Consider the following 18863-nt stretch of genomic DNA (forward strand, 5'->3'; position numbering starts at 1 on the left):
TACACAAGAAAGAGAGCAGCACGAATCTTTAAATTGAATATTTAACCCTCAGTTCTAGTGTAGCACAGCGAGTTAAATTCGCTGAAAATTCGCATCCCCTGAATGAAATTACTCCCATGGCCAAATCAGCAGCTAGTCTGACACCATCGTTAATCTATTGCATTCATTAAGATTTAAGCATAAGCATTAGCATTGCCTTAGGAAGGTAAGCTGTGGCGTAATAAAACAGACAAACATTTCAGATACTTTCGGTCTGGTCGAACTATCGTGTGGCGCTATTACTTCAATCATTACGGCAAGGCTGGGGAAGCCACGCCTCCGCCGTATAATCCTCTATGGACGATGAGAAACAGCACTCCGCTCTCCATCATCATCTGCGGAAAAATGCGAGCGGGGAGCGGTAAGAAAATGTCAGCTCGCGCTGCCCTCCCTCCGCCGCAGACATGAGCGCAGTCCCGACCGCCTCTTCCAACCGCAACAAGTTGCTCTCACCATGCGGATCCACTGCAAAGTAGTTGTGATCGCCGTGTGTTTTGGAGTTTTCTTACTTTTGTACTTTTTGGGGGGCAACGCCGCGGATGATCCGCTGTTGAAAGAAGTTGGAGAGGAGCCGGAGGAGGACAGCAGCTCTTCCCAGTCGCCCTCCCAGCTCGAGCACAACGTTGTTGCAAAGTTTCGGAGGAAATCGCCCGCAGGAGTCGGCGTGCGTCCGGAAGAGCCTCTTAAGGGACGAAAACAGGGGAGACCAATTAGTAGAGGGGCCAGCGTGAATGCAAAGAGGTGAGGAGTGAGGGGGGTGGGGGGTGTTTCCGTTTAAGAGCCGATTTCCTCAAGGCTCTCCCTAAATGAACGTCTCCGCTTTCTCATCCCCATCTTTCCTAGCCTCTGGGAAGTTTCAAAGTGAGGGTGTCGGGTTATAATCGTGCTTTGAGTGAGCCTTATCCTCATCTATCAAACTGCCTACGTTGTGCTCAAGGACGCAGGCTTCACAAAAGCCAGATCTTTTAAGGGACACCCCATCATGCATCTGCTGGGCTGCTTTTCGCTGTTGCAAACATGAGTTTCTCAAGTTTGTGGCTGAAATATGGCCAGAGAGCTTGACTGATGTGGTTAGGTGGAAGTGTTGTCAGTATTTGCAAAGAGGAGATCAAACACAAAGCACAACAGGGTGATGAATTGTCACGTGAGCTCAACATCTCGATCATTTGTGCCTTATTATATGTGAAAGCAGGGCATGGTCTCAGTCCTCTGTTGGTGTTAAAGGGGGTAAAAGGTCACCTTGAAAGACACAAAGTGCACTTCATAAAGGCTGCTACTGTGTACGGAGCAGCTCGGGCTCCCATTTGGTTTCACTTGAACATGAGTCAGACATTATGGGAAGTAGTCTGCTAGAACTATTTACAGAAAAGCTTATCGGGTGTGATTTTTATTTTTGTTCGTTACAAAGAAGCTGCCACAAAGACAGATGACCTGAATAAATCAGCACCGTGGCAGTATCTCAGATATCGGCAGCTGCTATTTGTGTTTAAGATTGAGGGCATTTTGTCTTCCAGCTTTCTAATTTCAGCCTTGCATTTCCTCCTGTCTTGCATGCCAGCTGTGCCATAATGGCCACTATGTGGCCGTGGAGATTACCCACGCTGGCAGGCTGCTGTAATATGTATTCCACTCCATAGCCGTACTCAAGGTTGGGGACACTGTTCGGCAGATAAACGCCATCAAGGCGTTACGCCGTGAAAGGACCTTTGCGTCTTTGCAGAAACCACGCTCCTCCATGTGTGCTGCACGCTGATAAGGAAGATGGGGTGGAAGGGGTCACCGGTGGCCATTAAACAAACACGAACAGGTTGGAAAATGCTCAAGACTGACTGCTGCGATTAGGGGAAGAGCACTGAGCATCTTTGCCAGAACCTCTAAAAAAACAACTTTGTTTTGTCTCATTGCTCAAGCTGAGAGTATCAGACCAGAGGACTGGGAACAATTGGGAGTCGTTTTCAGGTCTGCAGACACACTTTGCAGACTGTAAAGCTCTGATAGTGAATCATAACGACACAAACGGAGAGTTAAGTTAACACTCTCTTTTATTACAACTGTCTGTTCAATCCATGCTTCATAACTTGTATCTCTCCCTTTGTTTGCGAGTCTGAACCGCTGAACAGATTTCCTGTGCAGCTTTCTTATTAGACAAACATGCCTTTTTTTTTTCCTAATCATATAATTTCCTCTTGACACATCACACCGTTTCCTGTGGCCAAAAATAGCGAAGAACGTCCTCTATGTCGCCCCAACCCACACGTACTGGAGGCTATAATGCGTTGTTGTCTTTATCACTTCAAACGCCCAACGCTTGCGAGGTCCACACACCCAAAATGTGAAGTGTTTTTCCTTTTTTTTTTTTTACGATTTTTTAAACAGAGCGTGATTGGTTAATGTGCTCCCCACCCTCAGCTTAATTAAAAACAGAATTAGGGTTTAGGTCCAGGCTCTGTGACTTACGATCCTTACCTGTAACTTTCCCGTTCCGTCACTCTGACGTCTTCATTACCGTCAGCGTGTGTTCCAGATGCTTTGTTGCACTGCGTTAAAGCGTGAATCTGCAGGGTGAGACTGGTGTTGATACTCTGTGTCGAAACAAATCCCCTGCCCTGTCACTTCAGATATAGCTAAGCAGCATTCTTCCCAGTAAAGAAGTCACTGCCTCGCGGTGGCATTATGCATAGCTATAAAAATGTCATCTTGCATGACTGAGCACTCACTCAGCTCGGAGTGGTTTTTGAAATCTCCCTGCTTGCCTGTGCAGCCGACGTGGCTGGAGAGGGTGCTTGTGTGAGCCTCATCGGAGGGAGTTTTGCTTCTCTTTTAGTTTGGCTAACTCACTTTTAAATTGCCAGTAAATGAGTCATTCTGAGGCAGAAAGATAGCGTGGGGCTGGGTAAAATCCCTCATCTGTAAAGAGCTGGGTTTGAAAGTCATAGCTTTGAACTTGACAGCAACAACAAAAATAAAGATAATAAATGATTAATAATAGAAGCATTTACTGAGCACTAAGCTGATTCATTGATCAGCCAAGCTGCAAAAACTTTGATCTACTGGGATGAGTAGGACTCTGATGCCAGATGTTTGCTTTGTATTCGTTTCTGGCAGCTTGACATTATAGGGAAAAAAATCTTTTATACCTTTACACAACTCAATAAAGCTATTTGAAGATGTCACTTTGGGCTCAGGGAGGTGGTGATTGGTGTATTCAACTCATTTTTGGAAGTTTTCGTGTGCACATTCCAGCTTTCACAGAAAGTCCTTTATCTTTTAACGTCAACCCCGCATTTGCATTTATTTTCATGACTGACTACGCTGTTAATCGCATTTACACATGCCAAAGTTAGAAAAATGGATTTTTGTGGTAGTTCCCACTTTCACTTCATTTCCAAAGTGTCTTTGAGCTGCAGGGGTGTATGATACACAGGCAGTCATGGCATAGGAACTTACCATGCTGGTGTTTGATGGTTGTTATCACTGTAAAAGAGGTGTTTGCGTGGTGCTTTTTTGGTTCTTATATACCACTGGTTTCTCTTACTGGTAAAAGTTAAATAAACATTTCATATATGCTTAAAGATCTGGGATGTTCTGATATGAGATGGAGATACCTGCTGTAAAGATCTCACCAAACACTCATTTGCTAAACTCTCCACTAACATCCATCAGCCGTATCACTCTGCTGAAGGAAGCAGCAGCATACCCATGACATATCTATCACTACCACCTCATCTCCTGAAGCTATAGGCCAGGGACAAGATGTGTATTTCCAACGTTTAGTGCAGTGTGGAAAATCTCACCATTAGACGTCCATAGATTACAGAGCGTAGTCGTAGCTACAGTAGGATCACCATTACTCTTTAGTGAGCCCTTTTAGTCTGGAGGAGGTAAAAGGAGTCGAGGAGTCAGCGAAGCTCGCTTCTGTGCACTGACAGATATACTGATGTTGAGGATATCCTCAACGTTTTCTGTCAGTAAGCGCTGGTGTTTTTGTCAGTGTTAGCTGCTGTTAGCTGGCGTTCGTGGGTCTAACATTGCTGGACTTGGAAACTTCAAGAACTCACACAGTATGAGAATGTAATCAAACAGTTGTAATCAAGCTGTTTTTGTTATTTAGCCGACTTAACGTCAGCTGCTCGGAGATGGAACGGTCACATGTCCAATCTGCTGACAATAACTGTCGTTTTCGTGTGTTAGAGCCCCGACTTCAGTTCAGGAGATGAGGCTTGAGGTGAGGAGGAAGAGCGTGACGTTTTATCCAGATGCCAGCCATGTTGTTTCTGTCCTTTGCATTTTGATTTTCAGATGATAAACCATTGGTATGATCCTTCGTATCTTGAGTCTGAAGGTGCAGGCTTGCATTAAAACTTGCCTCCATGCACACAAACGCCTACAAGTTCTGCTCTCTTCCGCCTTTGGTGTTCTACGCATTTGACCTGCATGTAGGCGCGTATATAAAACATGATTAGGCAGAATGGCAGTGTACTTTTAGTACCAGTCCAAAGCAGAGATAAATGGAGAGGGTTGTGTCATGGAGTGCATTTGGCATAAAATCTTAGCTATATCAAACACGTGGTTCATAAAATATGAAGAAGAAGATTCAGTATGGCATGAAATAAGCAACTTACTGTTTACAGACATCAATCCGAGGACCCCAAGTCCTTTTTCAACCACCTTTTGCAACCATCTTGCCATTTTGGTTATTAGACATTTGTGAGGTGGCTTCAGTTTTCAGACCCAGAAGCCGTTTCCTTCTTTTTAACCGTCTATGTGTGGGAATCACATCACAGTCCCAATGTCCCCACTTTTTTTTTTAATCTATTAGAAATGTCCATATTTAGTACCAGTGCATCCTACTGCTGTATAATACTTTGATTTGCATTTGCAATTTAACTTTAGAGAACTTGGTCAAGGTTTGTGGTGGACACAGAAAAGAGGATATGATGATGGCAGCAGTGCGTGCGTGCCGCTCTCTGTTCGGGTTTCTTTGCATCGGCCTCTCTGATGAATCTCTTACTGGGTTTTAGAGTTTGTGAAAGTGAATATCTCCGGCCTGAGTCAGCGCGTTTTGGTCGTTTAAGAACTGCGCATGTTTATTTTAGCACGTTCGGCTCAGCATGCTGATGAATGCAAATGTTCTGAGAGGGCAGCTGAAATGAACACATAAAACCAGATTCTTGTGGCAGCTGCGTCAGTGATTGTTCATGAGTGGTCACATGCGATCTGAGGTTTTCTTCTGTTTTCTCTTGTGCCCCAGCTGAATAACATTCAAGCAAAGAATCCAGCGGATCAGCCCCGAGAAGTAGCTCTGGCACTCTCTGTCGTATAGTCTCAACTTTAATCAGCTGAATTCTGTTTAACCACTTGAGACGGGCTTCTTCAAACCAATGCGAACACATCGGTCAGAAGTCCACCAAACAGAGTTACATTCGGATTAATTAAATGTCTTCAAGGTGTTCTCTGGGACATCGCTTGTACATTTTTCTTTTATCTCTAGAGGCGCTGCCTTTTTCCTCTCCTTGCGTGCTTTGAAAGGGTCGGTGGTGGTGCTTTTGTAGGCGAAGGGTTCCTCTTGTGCCTGCTATGCAGCCGATAAGGAATTCAAGTCCTTTTGTACCTCGTCTGTGCTTTTTGACTGCTTCCAGATGTGAGGAGCGGTGCCATGACACAAACCATTATGTGAGCAGCCCATGCTTAATGTGGCAAACACATTATTAACGTATTTTTTATGTAGGGTTTTTTTTTGTCTTGTCATTCAGGTTTATGCAAAAAAGCCTTTATTTATTTTGCATGACTAAGTGCAACGCGATTGCATCCTTGCAGGGGATAGGGATTGCATTTTTCTGTGGGGAAATGGGTTGTGTGTTCAACAACCTTGACAGAACATCAGCCCCTGAAGCGTGGCGGACAGATTTCTCAGCACCTTCTCGTTCATCCTAATCTGCAGTTCATCATTGTCCCGCACCCATGCAGAAAACGAAGTGTCACGCTTGAGGACTGCCCCGCAACCCACCTGTCGAGTTTCACTCTTCTCCCTTCCTATCCATTTTATGCTAGGCTCCCGCTTGTTTCAGACGCAGAGGAAATGCATGTCTTCTACAACTGTCTTCTCCATTTTGCCTTCCCCAGCTCTCCTCCTCAAAGAAAAAAACAAGCAAAAAAAGCTATATGTTGAAACAAAAGGTTCTTTGTTCTTTTATTCGTGCCAGACTTTTTCCTCTTTGGCTAGGTCAACATTCATGTTGAAGGTATTGTTATCACAAGCGGCCCCATGTAGTGCTTACACAGAAGAAAAATAGATGATGTTGACCTTAACTTTAGGCTGCCCCATTACATAAATGTTTCCCTATCATAGAGCAGGCTAGGCCGCGCTGCTCTGCAGAGAGAGCGCTTAAACCCGATAAAGAACCCCCTTCCCTTTGAACATGGAAGAGCAAAGTCCAGTCGCAGAGGTAGTCGTGTGTGAAGGTGTTTGTTAAATGATATACTGAGGCGCACATGTAACATGACTGAGAAAAATAGTTGACTTTTCATTTCAATAGGAGGATGGCTGCTTGTTATTTTTTTTAAATTCTTCACTTCCTCCTGTTGTCATCCATATAAATCCCAAATGATGTTTTTGTTGTTGAAGTAAGAAGCCGGTACTATTAATACTGACATCCATACAATTGGCAAAAAGAGCTTAAGGCTGAATGCATTTGTTTTTTAACAGATATAATTATTCCCAGTATCACCCAGACGATTTGCACCGACTTTAAAAAGATAACAGCAGGAATAGAAACAAAACACGCTGTAATGAAGGGAAAGTGGAATCACAACCTTTTACTCAATACGCTTGCATCATTCACCTGAACCTAACCTTGCTTAAACGTTATATGGTGTGATGTTATTGCTTAGCTTCTTTTTTAAAGCTTTGATTATTGATTCAGTTCAGTTTGTGGGTATTAATTCATGCACAGCTCTCTTAAAGTCTAGGTCTGTCAGGTTGAGCTCTGGACTTTAACTGGGACATTGCAACACTTTGATTCTTTTCTTTTTCAGCCAGTTGTAGATTTGCTGCTGTGCTTGGGGTCACCGGCCTACTGCATGACCCAATTTCAGTCAAGCTTTAGCTGTCAGATAGTTGGCCTCACATTTGCCTTGATTTGTTCAGTCTTTTGATAAATGTGCTAACATGTTAACCAAGGCCTTTAGTGTCTGAATTTGGGGGTTTTTTGTTGGGGTTTTTTGTATTTTCTCTGAGCCTGGGATGAATTTGCTGAAGTGTGGACTCCTGGAAAGGTTGTGCCATTGTTTTAACACACATCTGAATGTTTGCTCCCAGCAAACTGTCAAAACTTGTGCTTTTATAGAGGCGCTCACCGCGCCATGTATTTGATTAGCAGCACCTGCTAATCAAATGTAAACAACTCCTATGTAAGCAGTGAGGGTATACTTAGTTTTCTTTATAACAGGACTACACAGTACATCTTTTGAAAACGCTGTTTTTCACTTGACTGTGGGTCTCTCAAGTTTTTTTTTTGGTGTGGTTTGTGTGCAGCTAGCTTGGTAGCCATTGAGTCTGGTAGAAAATAAACGGTAATATCTTTAGTAAAAACCTTTTGCTGACTAAATAAATGACAGAATGAATCTAAAAATCTCAAATTGGGTTGATATTTTACATATGCAGTGTTTTGTTGTTGTTGTTTTTTTTTAAATTTGTTTTAAAGTCGGGTTTTGCAAATCTTCTTTGTGAAATATTAGAAAACCACTCTGTTGTTAACAGACCCTATTGTGCCCTGAATATTTAGACATTTTAAAAAATGCTTTTTTCTATAACATAAAGGACATTTTTAAATGCCCAGTGTGGCTAAATCAAACTGCTGAAGCAGCCTTCATGCTAAACACTGGAGCTAAGTGGAGGTGACGCTAAAGCTCGAGGTTAGCATTTTATTTCTGGCATTTGCATATTTCATTGAAAATTTAACATTTTTACTTTAATTTATACAGCACCAAATCACAACAACGTTTGCTTTAAGGCATAAATGTGAATATTATCTTGCTGAACAAAAACCTAGCATCAAATTGTCTTGGTGATGAACTATGTTCTAGCAGTACAATTACGTAGGGTTTATAAGGTTAAAAAAACGTAGAATTATCTTAATAATTATTATCTGTTTATTCACTTATGGGCTTCCCCACCAAGTAAAAAGTAAAAAGTGTCATGCTTAAGTATAATATTATTTTGGGGTATTTTCATAAATGGTGTTCATGGGGATATATGTGTAGTTATAACCAAAAGCCATCAGTTTATGTTGGCTTACAAGAAATATAAATATAGGTGTCAGCTTTCCAAAGACCATATGGGTTGGAGCTCTTGTGGAAGTCTGAAATTATGGCGTCCGTTTCAGTAATTTCATTTTTCTGTGTATGTTTTGGTTCCACTGTGCTGTGGTCCATCTGTTGAGCACAAATTGCTCTTCACAGGCTCTGCAGCTTGCAGGCCAATTTGCTGGCGATGAGTGAGGGGAACAAGGTTTGTGATTGTCAGCACATACACCCCCACCCCGCCCAAACGTGTGGCATTGGCCCATTGAAATCTAAAACGGACAGCTAGGTGGAGGAAAAACTCGACATCCGGCACATCTTTTGTTGCAATTACGGCCAGCTTTTGATCTCGACATAGTAATTTCATTATACTGAGGTGTTATTGTTTTTCTTTTATACAAGACTGCCAGTGCTTCATCTTCTACATTTACTCTTTTCTAGTAAACCACGGAGTAATGTAGCCCGACCTGTAACCAGGCGCACCAAGGCGGAGGACGTCATGCATTTGGCCGTGGTGGCTTGTGGGAACCGTCTGAACGAGACCCTCACCATGGTAAAGTCAGCCCTCCTGTTCAGCTTAAAGAAGATCAAGTTTCACATTTTTGCTGAGGACCCCTTGGCCCTGCAGTTTAAAGAAAGGGTAAGAACCCTGTAATGTGTTTTGAGCCAAAAACCTGTATTTTCAATGCACCTTGCTGTCTGCTTTGCTGTTCAGGATCTTACTCTGATTTTTGAGCTACCACAGCACATGTTAAACACTCCTCCTTTCTTTGTAATAGATGACACCGAGATCACAGCAGTTGTAACTCGGAGCCTCTCTTAGACTCACTCTTGTACCCTTTTATCTCAAGGCCGGGGCGTAATATATCACCGAGACACGCTGCGTTATTCCGCCTCCCCCCGCCTCAAAGTCACCTTTACGGAGGTGCGTTGGCGTGACTTTGATTAGTTCCACTGATACTGTAACTAACAGCCTTTTAACATTGCTTCAATTGATGGGCCACAAATATCAGCAGAAGTACCTTTAAACAGCTTTAAATCTTAATCCTAAAAGCCCCGTGAGCCAGCGTTCCTGTATGCGGTGAATCACTGCCATGTGTTGAAAATTCCCATGAGGGGGGAGTCGTGGTAGCTGAGGCCTGTAATAATGTGACACATATGCCAGAAAGGAGCCACAGGAAAGGTTAGTCTCACCTCCCTTGATCTCTTATGCTCCTCCTGCTTGTGGCGCTCTCTCTGTCTCTCTCGCTCTTCCCAGGGCCAAACTGTTGAACTGGTGATTATGGAGAGATTTAACGCCTAACTGGTCAGATAACGCGAGCTTCAGCAAACCTCGCCATGCTTTAAGATGGTGCCTTCCCTTGTTTAGATTATTGCGTTTTAATAAAATAGCAGCTGGTTGCTGCACGCGTACCAAAAAGAGCCAATCAGCAGCCGGAGACGTGACTTCATTGTTTGAAATGGCCACCTGCACAAGCTGATAAGTCTGTGAAAAAAGCAAAAGGGAGATTAGCTTTCAGTCTAATTGTTGTTTATCCTGACTCTTTCTCACGCAGCCTGCCTTACTCAAAGTCAGTTAGACGCTTTTTTTGGCGTAACACACCGCATGTTGCTTTACTTTCAGCTGAACCAGTGGCCTCGCTCTGTCGCAGCCAAGTTCCAGTACAGAATCTACTCCATCTCCTTCTCGGTGGGAAACGCTGACGAGTGGAAGAAGCTCTTCAAGCCCTGCGCTGCTCAGAGACTCTTCCTCCCCGTAAGCCTGCCACACTTATCTCACCTAATATCCCCACCATGCTTAATGTCATTAGCCGGTGTTAAGAAAAAATGTTAATCCATCTCTTTTCTACTTAAACAATCTTATTACCCTCTTCACTGGATGATTACAGCTAGATACTGGCTTGTTTATTGATGATTTCATACCTTCTCAGCAGCAATTATGTAACAAATAAGAATTCCCCAGAGAACAAATCCAGTAATTCCATCAAGTGAGGCTCATGCCGCCTATTGATTTCCTTTTTCTGACACGGTTCATTGCAGTAACAGTCAGCGTTCTTACCATGTAATGAACATGTGGCAGATCAATAGGTGTTTTTTTTTTTTTTGTCTTGCTGCAAGGCAATCAATAGACATTCACTATTCACTTTATTAGGAACACCTACTGAGCACCTTTCTATTGCCTTGTCAATAATCTGAATTAAATAGAACATGCCTCTTGATTCAGTGTTATCACATATTTCCATATATGTTACAGTTAATGCTGTAGAACTCCCTCATTACTAGAGTCAGACTGTATGGACATAACCGCATCATGTCTCCTGTATTTTGGGAGGTTTGGGGGGGGGGTTAAGGCGTAACTTGCCATATCTGGACTTCACCCACCAACACTGTATAATCCTCTAGTAGGGTTTGCTGGAACACACAGCAAACTGTACTATTTGTCAATTAATTCTGCTCAAATGTACAGTGGCCCTGAGAGGTCAAATGCATTAAAACAAATAGAAAAGGCTGCAAAAAAGGACTCAAAAGCACAGTGGAAGTTCAATATAAAAACCTCACAATTGAAGCAATTTTGGCATACGAAGGATGGCACTGTGACATGCTTAGAATAAGCAGGGGACTCACTGATGTTGTTGGGGAGAAAAAGATGAAGTTTTTTAGCATCTTTCTCTTTATGGACATTTTCTTAAGTTGCAGTCCGTTTGACCGCTCAGGGTCGCCGTGCAAAAAGGTTCAAAAGGCAGCAACATAAAAAACATTGTGGAGAGCTCTGGTTCAAGTCTAACCACAACTACAGCATCTTCTTTAAGCACGTGTCAGTCAAAGCAGCTACATATCTTTACCAGTATCCAAATGGATGAGGTATTTAAAGGAAAAAAAATATTTACAGGTTCTGTGTTTTGTTTCATTTATCCTTCCATGTAAACTCTAGTTTGTACAGATTGGATTGGTGCTGGTTTAATTGTTTTTCCAAGTAACGTTGCTTGACTTCGCAACATTCCTGTAGCAGTGTAATGAAACCCAGATTTCCTCTTGAAGAACTAAAACTTGTGCACTGCATCCTCCACTTTGTTCTTTAGCATTCTTCCTCTGCATCTTCCTGTCAGCTGAGCCAGGAAAAAATAAAGCAGTAGTCTGTTTTGCTGCTACAGAGCAGATACTACAGTATGTTTTGAAGGAAATAGCTATCTTCACGTGTTGGTTGGGATAGTTGGGGTTCATTAATACTGACATTCATTTATATGTGCTGTGCCGTCTGATGATACTGCCTAAGAGAAGCCTGTATAATGTAAACAGAAGTGGTCCTAGCACAGAACCCTGTGGTACTCCATAGTTAACTTCAGTGTTTGAAGAGGACTCTCCATTTACATAAACAAATTGGAGACTATTAGATATACATGATACAAACCACTGCACCGGAGTACCTGTAAGGACCCGAAGTCTTTTTGCAACCGCTCTAACAGTAATTTTCCTCCAGCCCAACTGGACAAACGAACAAACTGTATTATTGTAGGGTCTGTAACTTAAAATATAAAGTGCTTTGAGGCAACTGCTGTTAGCATTTGGTACTATATAAATAAAATTTAATTGAATTTGGGGGTTAATTTTCCCTGTATTCTTTTTTAGTACATATTGATAATGTGTGGCATAAACCAGCGGTCCTCAACCCCTGGGCCATGGACTGGTACTGGTCCATGAGTCGTTTGGTACTGGGCCGCGAGAGTTGAGGCTCAGGTGTGACATTTATGGTTTTCAGGGTTTTTATCAGTTTTTATTGTAATTTTCCGTCGTTTTTATCGTTAACTCGGTTTCCCTGGGTCTTTTCCCGTGTGTTATGAATAAATCTTTTTTTCGGTTTTATTTTGTTGTATTTATCCGCGACACCTTAAAGGCCGGTCCGTGAAAATATTGTCGAACATAAACTGGTCCGTTGGTGCAAAAAAGGTTGGGGACCGCTGGCATAAATATTGTATTTACGTCTAAAATTGTACTTCCAGGTCATCTTGAAGGACGTGGACTCTTTACTCTATGTGGACACTGATGTGCTGTTTCTGCGCCCTATGGATGATATCTGGAATCTACTGAAGTCCTTCAACAGGACGCAGCTGGCAGCGATGGCCCCAGAGCACGAGGTACCCAAGATTGGCTGGTACAGCCGGTTTGCCCGCCACCCTTTCTACGGAGTCACGGGCGTCAACTCTGGTGTCATGCTGATGAATCTCACACGGATCCGCAGCACGCTGTTCAAAGTAAGGTCAAAACAGTACTATTTCCCCACACTCTGATCGGTAGAAAGCTAAAGTGGGCTGCAATTTCCTATTTGCATTCTGAAGGGCTGTTTCCTTGAGCTCAAGTGACAGGCAGAGTGCTATGAGTGGGCTGTGATTAAAGCTTTCCAGATTACCATGACAGCATCACAGACTTCTGCCCTCAGAACTCAATTTAACAGCTCTAATACTGGCAGCAGATTGCACATGGAAGCGGGAATGTAAATGTGCTCCGCCTTTGATGATTTTTTTATTTATTTTTTTTAATGCTCCTCTTAAGCTGTTCTTTTTATTAATCCTTGTATTTCAGAACAGTATGATCCCTACTGGCCTGTCTTGGGAGGATCTTCTTCATCCACTCTACCAGAAATACAAGAACCATATCACCTGGGGAGATCAGGACCTCCTCAATATCATCTTCCACTACAACCCAGGTACAAGCTCCTTTTTCAAGTGTGTGTGTGTGTTTGTCTGTATACATAAGAAATGCATTAATTGCACTATGTTACGTTATGTTTAAGGCCTAATCCAAACTGCTTATCCATGCATATGAGTGCACTTTGAAATACCAGTCTGCAGACAGCCCAAACAACAGCTTCTCACCATCAACATGTTTCCAAAAATTGCATCTTATTTTCACTTTTGCTAAAGTCTGCTTCATGAATCTGGCTGTGTAAACACCAAGGCTGTGGCTGCAGGCGAAAGCAGACTGAGATCCAGCTGCAGCCGCCAGATGTAGGCATCAAATGCTCAGAGCCGTCAGCAGAGCTGGCATCATTCGCATTTGCTCAGAGCCAAATGGAGTGTCTTGTTTTTGTATATTAAGCGCTTTGTGTTCTCTGCTGTCTGAGTATATTCATATATTCATGTTGGTCCATCAGCGTTTTTCTGATCTGTGTTTTTCTTGGTGAGGAAACTTTTTCTCCTGGTAGTAGCGTACATACCAATCAAGGACCTCATGTTCTTTAAGCTAATGCACCACTATTGAGGGTTCAGAACAAATAAGTTAATCAATATTTGTGTTTCTTTTTCTATTGATTTTTATCATGCAATTCAATGATCAGCTCCTCTATTACAGCAGAAGCAGGTTTTTTGTTCTTTGTGCTGACATTAAAACGATCTATTTTGCCAACTCTGTTTATTCTATAATCTTCTGGTATGTCTGGATGCATATTTAGTTTTCCCTTCAAGAAACACATTGATGCAATTACCTGATTAAGAAATAAACCATTTCATCGTTTCCCCCCCTCCAGAGCGTCTATTCATCTTTCCATGCCAGTGGAACTACAGACCTGACCACTGTATGTACGGTAGTAACTGCAAAGGGGCTGAAGAGGAAGGCGTGTCCATCCTCCATGGCAACCGTGGCGTATATCATGATGACAAGCAGCCAGCGTTTAAAGTAGTCTATGATGCAATCCATAATGTGAGTATCCCAGGAGGATCTGAAAGTTATGTGTGACTTATGCTTCTGAGGGAAATCTTAAATTACATTTATCCCTACGCCACAACCTCTTACGTAACGTTATCAGTTCAGTTTTATTTACATAGTGCCAAATCGCAACAGCAGTTGCCTCAATAGGGATGGGTATCGAAAACCGGTTCTTGTTGAGAACTGGTTCCCACTGTTTCAATTCCTTGGAATCGTTTGCCACTTTTAAAAACGATTCCCTTATTGATTCCAGTCGCCCCGAATGACGTCATCACGTTGAGTAGCGTCTTTTACCCAGTAGGAAACACGGCGCCTGAGCGGCACAAACGCTCAAAAGTTTGGTTACACTTTATGAGAAAGGATGACAACAGGGCAACGTGCAATACTTGCAAAGTAGAGATTTCATCAAAGGGAGGAAACACTACGAATATGCAAAAGCATTTGCTCAAAAAACACGCGATTGCTTTCAACGAATGTCGTGTTTTTGATCCGCTCCGGACTAGCGAAGCTCAACCCAGCAGCAGCGGTAGCGTTTCCACGTCCTCTCCCGTTAATACTGCAGGTAACTAATCAATTAGCATTGCATATTATGTTAGCGCGATTTACCTTATTACAAAACCTGCTATTACTGTGCGTTGCATTTAGATAACCATGATGAGAGAGACAGAGTCTGGCTGGCTCAGATGCTGGCAGTTCTCGCTGCAGTCTACTGGTAGCGTCTCCTTTCAGGCCAGGATAGACGAATGTCAACCAGCAGTGTCTAAGTTTGTGGTCAAAGGCTTGCACCCATTTGCCACAGCAGATGCCCCCGATTTCACTTTGGTAAGTGAATGTGTTTAATTGTAGGCAGGGACATTACTGGATATTCTTGTGTAATTGCTACAGAATAATTTATGTTAAACTTTGTTATTGCTACAGGAGAATATTTTTTTTATTATTTTACATATACGTTTTTTTTCCTGGGGACCCTGTGACACCCCATTGAAGAGCCGTAGGCTGTGGATCTCTTAAGATCCCACTGTTGGGTTTGTAAGGCCATGTTACTCCTAAATTTCTATCTTGTTCAAAGAGAAGATATAAAACAAAGTTCTAAGCTAATCGACCTTAGTATTCTCCTTTTTTAAAAATAAGAATCGATAAGAGAATCGATAAGGAATCGAATCGTTAAACAGAATCGAAAATGGAATCGGAATCGTTAAAATCTTATCAATACCCATCCCTATGCCTCAAGGTGCTTTATATTATACAGTAAACACCCTACAATAATACAAAGAAAACCAGAAAAATAAAAAACAACAATCAACAACAACAACAATGACCCCCTGTGAGCAAGAGCTTTAGCAACAGTGGGAAGAAAAAACTCCCTTTTAACAGGAAGACACCTCCAGCAGAATTTGGCTAAGGAAGGAGCGGCCATCTGCCGCGCCCGGTTGGGGTGAGGGGAGGAATAGAATAAAGACACACTGTGGAAGAGAGCCAGAGATGATTAATAACTAATAAATAACTGATAACTAATAAAAAAATTTTTTAGCAGTCTTGTAGGACTGGGACATGTTGGTGTTTTGAAGGAACCTGACGTGCACCTCCTGAGAAATGTAGCTACACATCAGGTTGCAGCATACCACAATGGTTTGAATAGCATGGAAGGTTGTGGTGTGGGGATTAAAAGGAGTTTCCAGTTCCTACATTAGTTAGGATGTTGATTTCACACATATAAATCAAGCTTTACTGACTCAGTATGGCAGTGATGCACAGTGCCCTCTGTTGGAACACTATGTCCAGTAGTAACTGGACATAGTGAATCGCAGGGCTAACACATAGACACAGACAACCATTCGCACTCACATTTACACCTTTGGGCAATTTACACTTTCCAATTAACCTATCCCCACTAACTACATGTCTTTGGACTGTGGGAGGAAGCCAGAGTACCAGGAAAGAACCCATGCAAACTCCACCCCGGCCTGATGGTGGAATTGAACTCAGGACCTTCTTGCTGTGAGGCAACGGTGCTAACCACATGATCCGTCAATATGCGCAGGCAATCAGCTGACCTCATTTTTGGGGCACATAATGTTGCTGAATCTGATCTGAAGCAATGACAGGTCATAGCACTTCCACCACAGGCTCATGTGGGTAGTTGTTGGAAAATACCTCAAATTCATTGGAGCAAAACACACATTCAGGTAGATGCACTTGCTCAGTACAAATTTCCATTGTGCTGCAATAAGGCCTGAAAGCTGTAGCATAGCTTGGCGTCATGATCGGAGGAATACTTGCTTAGCTCTGATAAAGCTGCTAAAATACAGAATGGAAGTCATGCAAATGAAAATGTGTCCCAACAAGCTGCTAAAGGAGCAATTCTACATATAAGTGTGTGTAGACCTGTTTCTGTAGCAGCATTGTTTAGCTCAGAAAAAAAGAACAGCTATGACTATTTATTTTGTGATTTCAAATTCTCTCCCCTTGCACTCATGAAACAATCTGGGTCAGTTTAAAATTAGAATTTGTTTTCTCCGGCAGCAGAGTCGGTTCCCCCCCTGCTCTGCTGAGATAAGCCTCTTAAAGACGAGCAGGGTCGTAATTTATGATTAATACCGAGGCCCGCCCCACCCCTGCCAACCGAATGTGTAAATATCATTTAGCCTATGATATGTTCTAGATCAAACAAAAAAAACCTGCGCAAACGCACAAAACTTTGGGTTTGGAACTGACATGGGCCGATGTCTCCGTCTCTGCAGTTTCCCTTTGAGGACAACATGTTCCAGTCGCTCTTCTACCCCATCCAGACCAAGTTCCTGGAGACGGTCAACACGCTCTGTGGTCGGATTCCCCAAGTCTTCCTCAAGCAGATCGAAAAGACAATGAGGAAGGTGTTTGAGGACAAAGTGGTCCGCCACGTCAGGCCACATAAATAACTGATGGAGAAAGTGGGTGTCCCTGTGGATTCTCAGATGAAACTGGTGGCTCTGCATTTGCAGTGTTCAGCGCATGACACTTTCTGGAATAAGGGTCTCGTGAACATTATGAGCCTCTGGTAATTAGTAATCACCCTATGCATACAGTGCTGGTCAGTGACGTCGCCGAATAAGTTTGCCTTATAACCGTCTTTATTTTGACATCACAAGTGATGTAACGTATAAGAATGTTGGAAAACTAGAAAGTATCAGCTCATCTCAAGTGTGTAAGACAAATTTAAGCCGTGTTTTTGTCAAGATTTGTACAAAGGTGTCTTGTCTTTTTTTACTTTTCTTCTCAAGCATTTGAAGTTCTCCTCCTAACCATTAGGGAGATGTGTATGTGCTACACAGAGTCAACTTTGGACAGCGTTACTACCTTGAAGTAGTAGATTTATAAACCACTCCTCTAAAATTGTGAATGTTTTATCAGCAAATAACTTGAAGTGTGAATCTGTGTAAATGAGTTTGTGGTCTGTTTTGCAGTTGCCAAATGCCGCTGACAGTATTACACACAGCACAGCAGAAGAAATGTAGACTTTTGTGTTGAATACTGAATGTCACAATGCACTTTGACATTAGGACTGGAAGGTTGTTGTTGTTGCACATATGTCTCCATTAGATACAACACGACTCGACTGAAATCAAAACCAAAAGTGCTAGATTTTGGAAAAAAAGGAAGGAAAAAAAAAAAGGTGTCAAACCACAGCAGATCATGTACCGTATGAATATTCATGTCTGACGTTTTCTTTCCTGGCAGAAGAAAATAAGTGCTGTAGATTTGTGTGTTTGAGAGTCTCCGAGCCTGTAATCTGATGTGTGGTGTACGTACCATGTGATCAATGATGAACGCATGGGCTGTATATTTTAAAGTTGCTTTTAAAGGGGTATAAAGCGCCAAATGTATCAAATCATTCAACCTGGAAACTGAATAGCTGTACACTCAGCGTGTGTTTCTTAATAAAACAATGCAATGTCCTGAGTTTACCTTAGCCTCATTTATGCTCATATAGTCTTGATGAAAAGAACGTACCGCATCTGTCAGTTCTGAGGTTTTTACACATCACAACATCATAAAAGGAAAAAAAGTATCTAATTCTGAGCAGGTCTTAAAGTAAGGACAGGAACATGTGACATATCACTCTGTGTTGTTTATTTAACAAAAATGAAGCCAAAAGGCAGAAGCCGTGTGTGGAAAAAATTGAGTAGCAGTAATAACTTCCTGTGCGACTCCGACATCGTTGTGGAGGACTTATGGCCCAGTTTTCATTACAGTGTTGCTTCAGTTCAGAGGTTTGCACACTTCTGTTAATTTCAGTACGTTTCAGGTCTGAACTTTGACTTGGCATTTAAAACACCTTGATTATTTTCTCTTTCAGCCATTCTCTGATCCTGTTCCAGGATCCAGTTTAGGCTAAGCTTCAGTTGTTGGAGATGGTCTTGACTCTGTAATACTTTGGTATGCAGAGGAGTTAACAGTCTGCTCAATGACTGGGACTTCAAAACAACCCCAAATCATCACCCCTCCAACACCATGCTTGAGAGCTGGTATTAGGTGCTTTGTTTGGTGTTTCAGAATCAGAATCAGAATCAGAATACTTTATTGATCCCTGGGGGAAATTATTTTTTGTTACAGTGCTCCATTTTAAACCAACATTAAGACAAGACAGACAATACGCTAACTAAGAATAGTACAATATATACATATATATACATACATACATACATACATAAGTCACTTATAAATAAATATTTGGAAAAGAAACATGTGTAGCTGTAGCAGCAAACAGTGTGTTAAGTGGAGGAGTTGTACGGGGAGATGGCCACAGGCAGGAATGATTTCCTGTGTCGTTCAGTGGTGCTTTT

The 18863-nt window shown here is 42.3% G+C and overlaps 2 protein-coding genes across 3 annotated transcripts in view; one reads left to right on the top strand and one right to left on the bottom strand.

The window, feature by feature from the left end:
* shq1 (SHQ1, H/ACA ribonucleoprotein assembly factor) overlaps positions 1 to 606 on the bottom strand; it is a 46750-nt gene extending 46144 nt beyond the window's left edge. Inside the window, exon 1 of one of the 2 annotated variants that reach the window (XM_026168910.1) lies at positions 549 to 606. The gene's annotated coding sequence lies outside the window, so the exon portion shown is untranslated. The remainder of the gene's footprint in view (positions 1 to 548) is intronic. The other variant, XM_026168912.1, reaches the window with a different exon arrangement.
* Positions 300 to 17979, top strand: gxylt2 (glucoside xylosyltransferase 2). The gene is made up of 7 exons (XM_026168913.1): positions 300 to 780; positions 8782 to 8980; positions 9965 to 10096; positions 12339 to 12590; positions 12919 to 13042; positions 13862 to 14034; positions 16782 to 17979. Exons 1-7 carry the CDS (start codon positions 494 to 496, stop codon positions 16956 to 16958), a joined length of 1344 nt encoding a protein of 447 aa, XP_026024698.1. The 5' UTR covers positions 300 to 493; the 3' UTR covers positions 16959 to 17979.
* Positions 17980 to 18863: the final 884 nt, after the last annotated feature.

This window comes from Astatotilapia calliptera, chromosome 5 (assembly GCF_900246225.1).
Source record: "Astatotilapia calliptera chromosome 5, fAstCal1.2, whole genome shotgun sequence".
Classification (NCBI taxonomy): Eukaryota; Metazoa; Chordata; class Actinopteri; order Cichliformes; family Cichlidae; genus Astatotilapia; species Astatotilapia calliptera.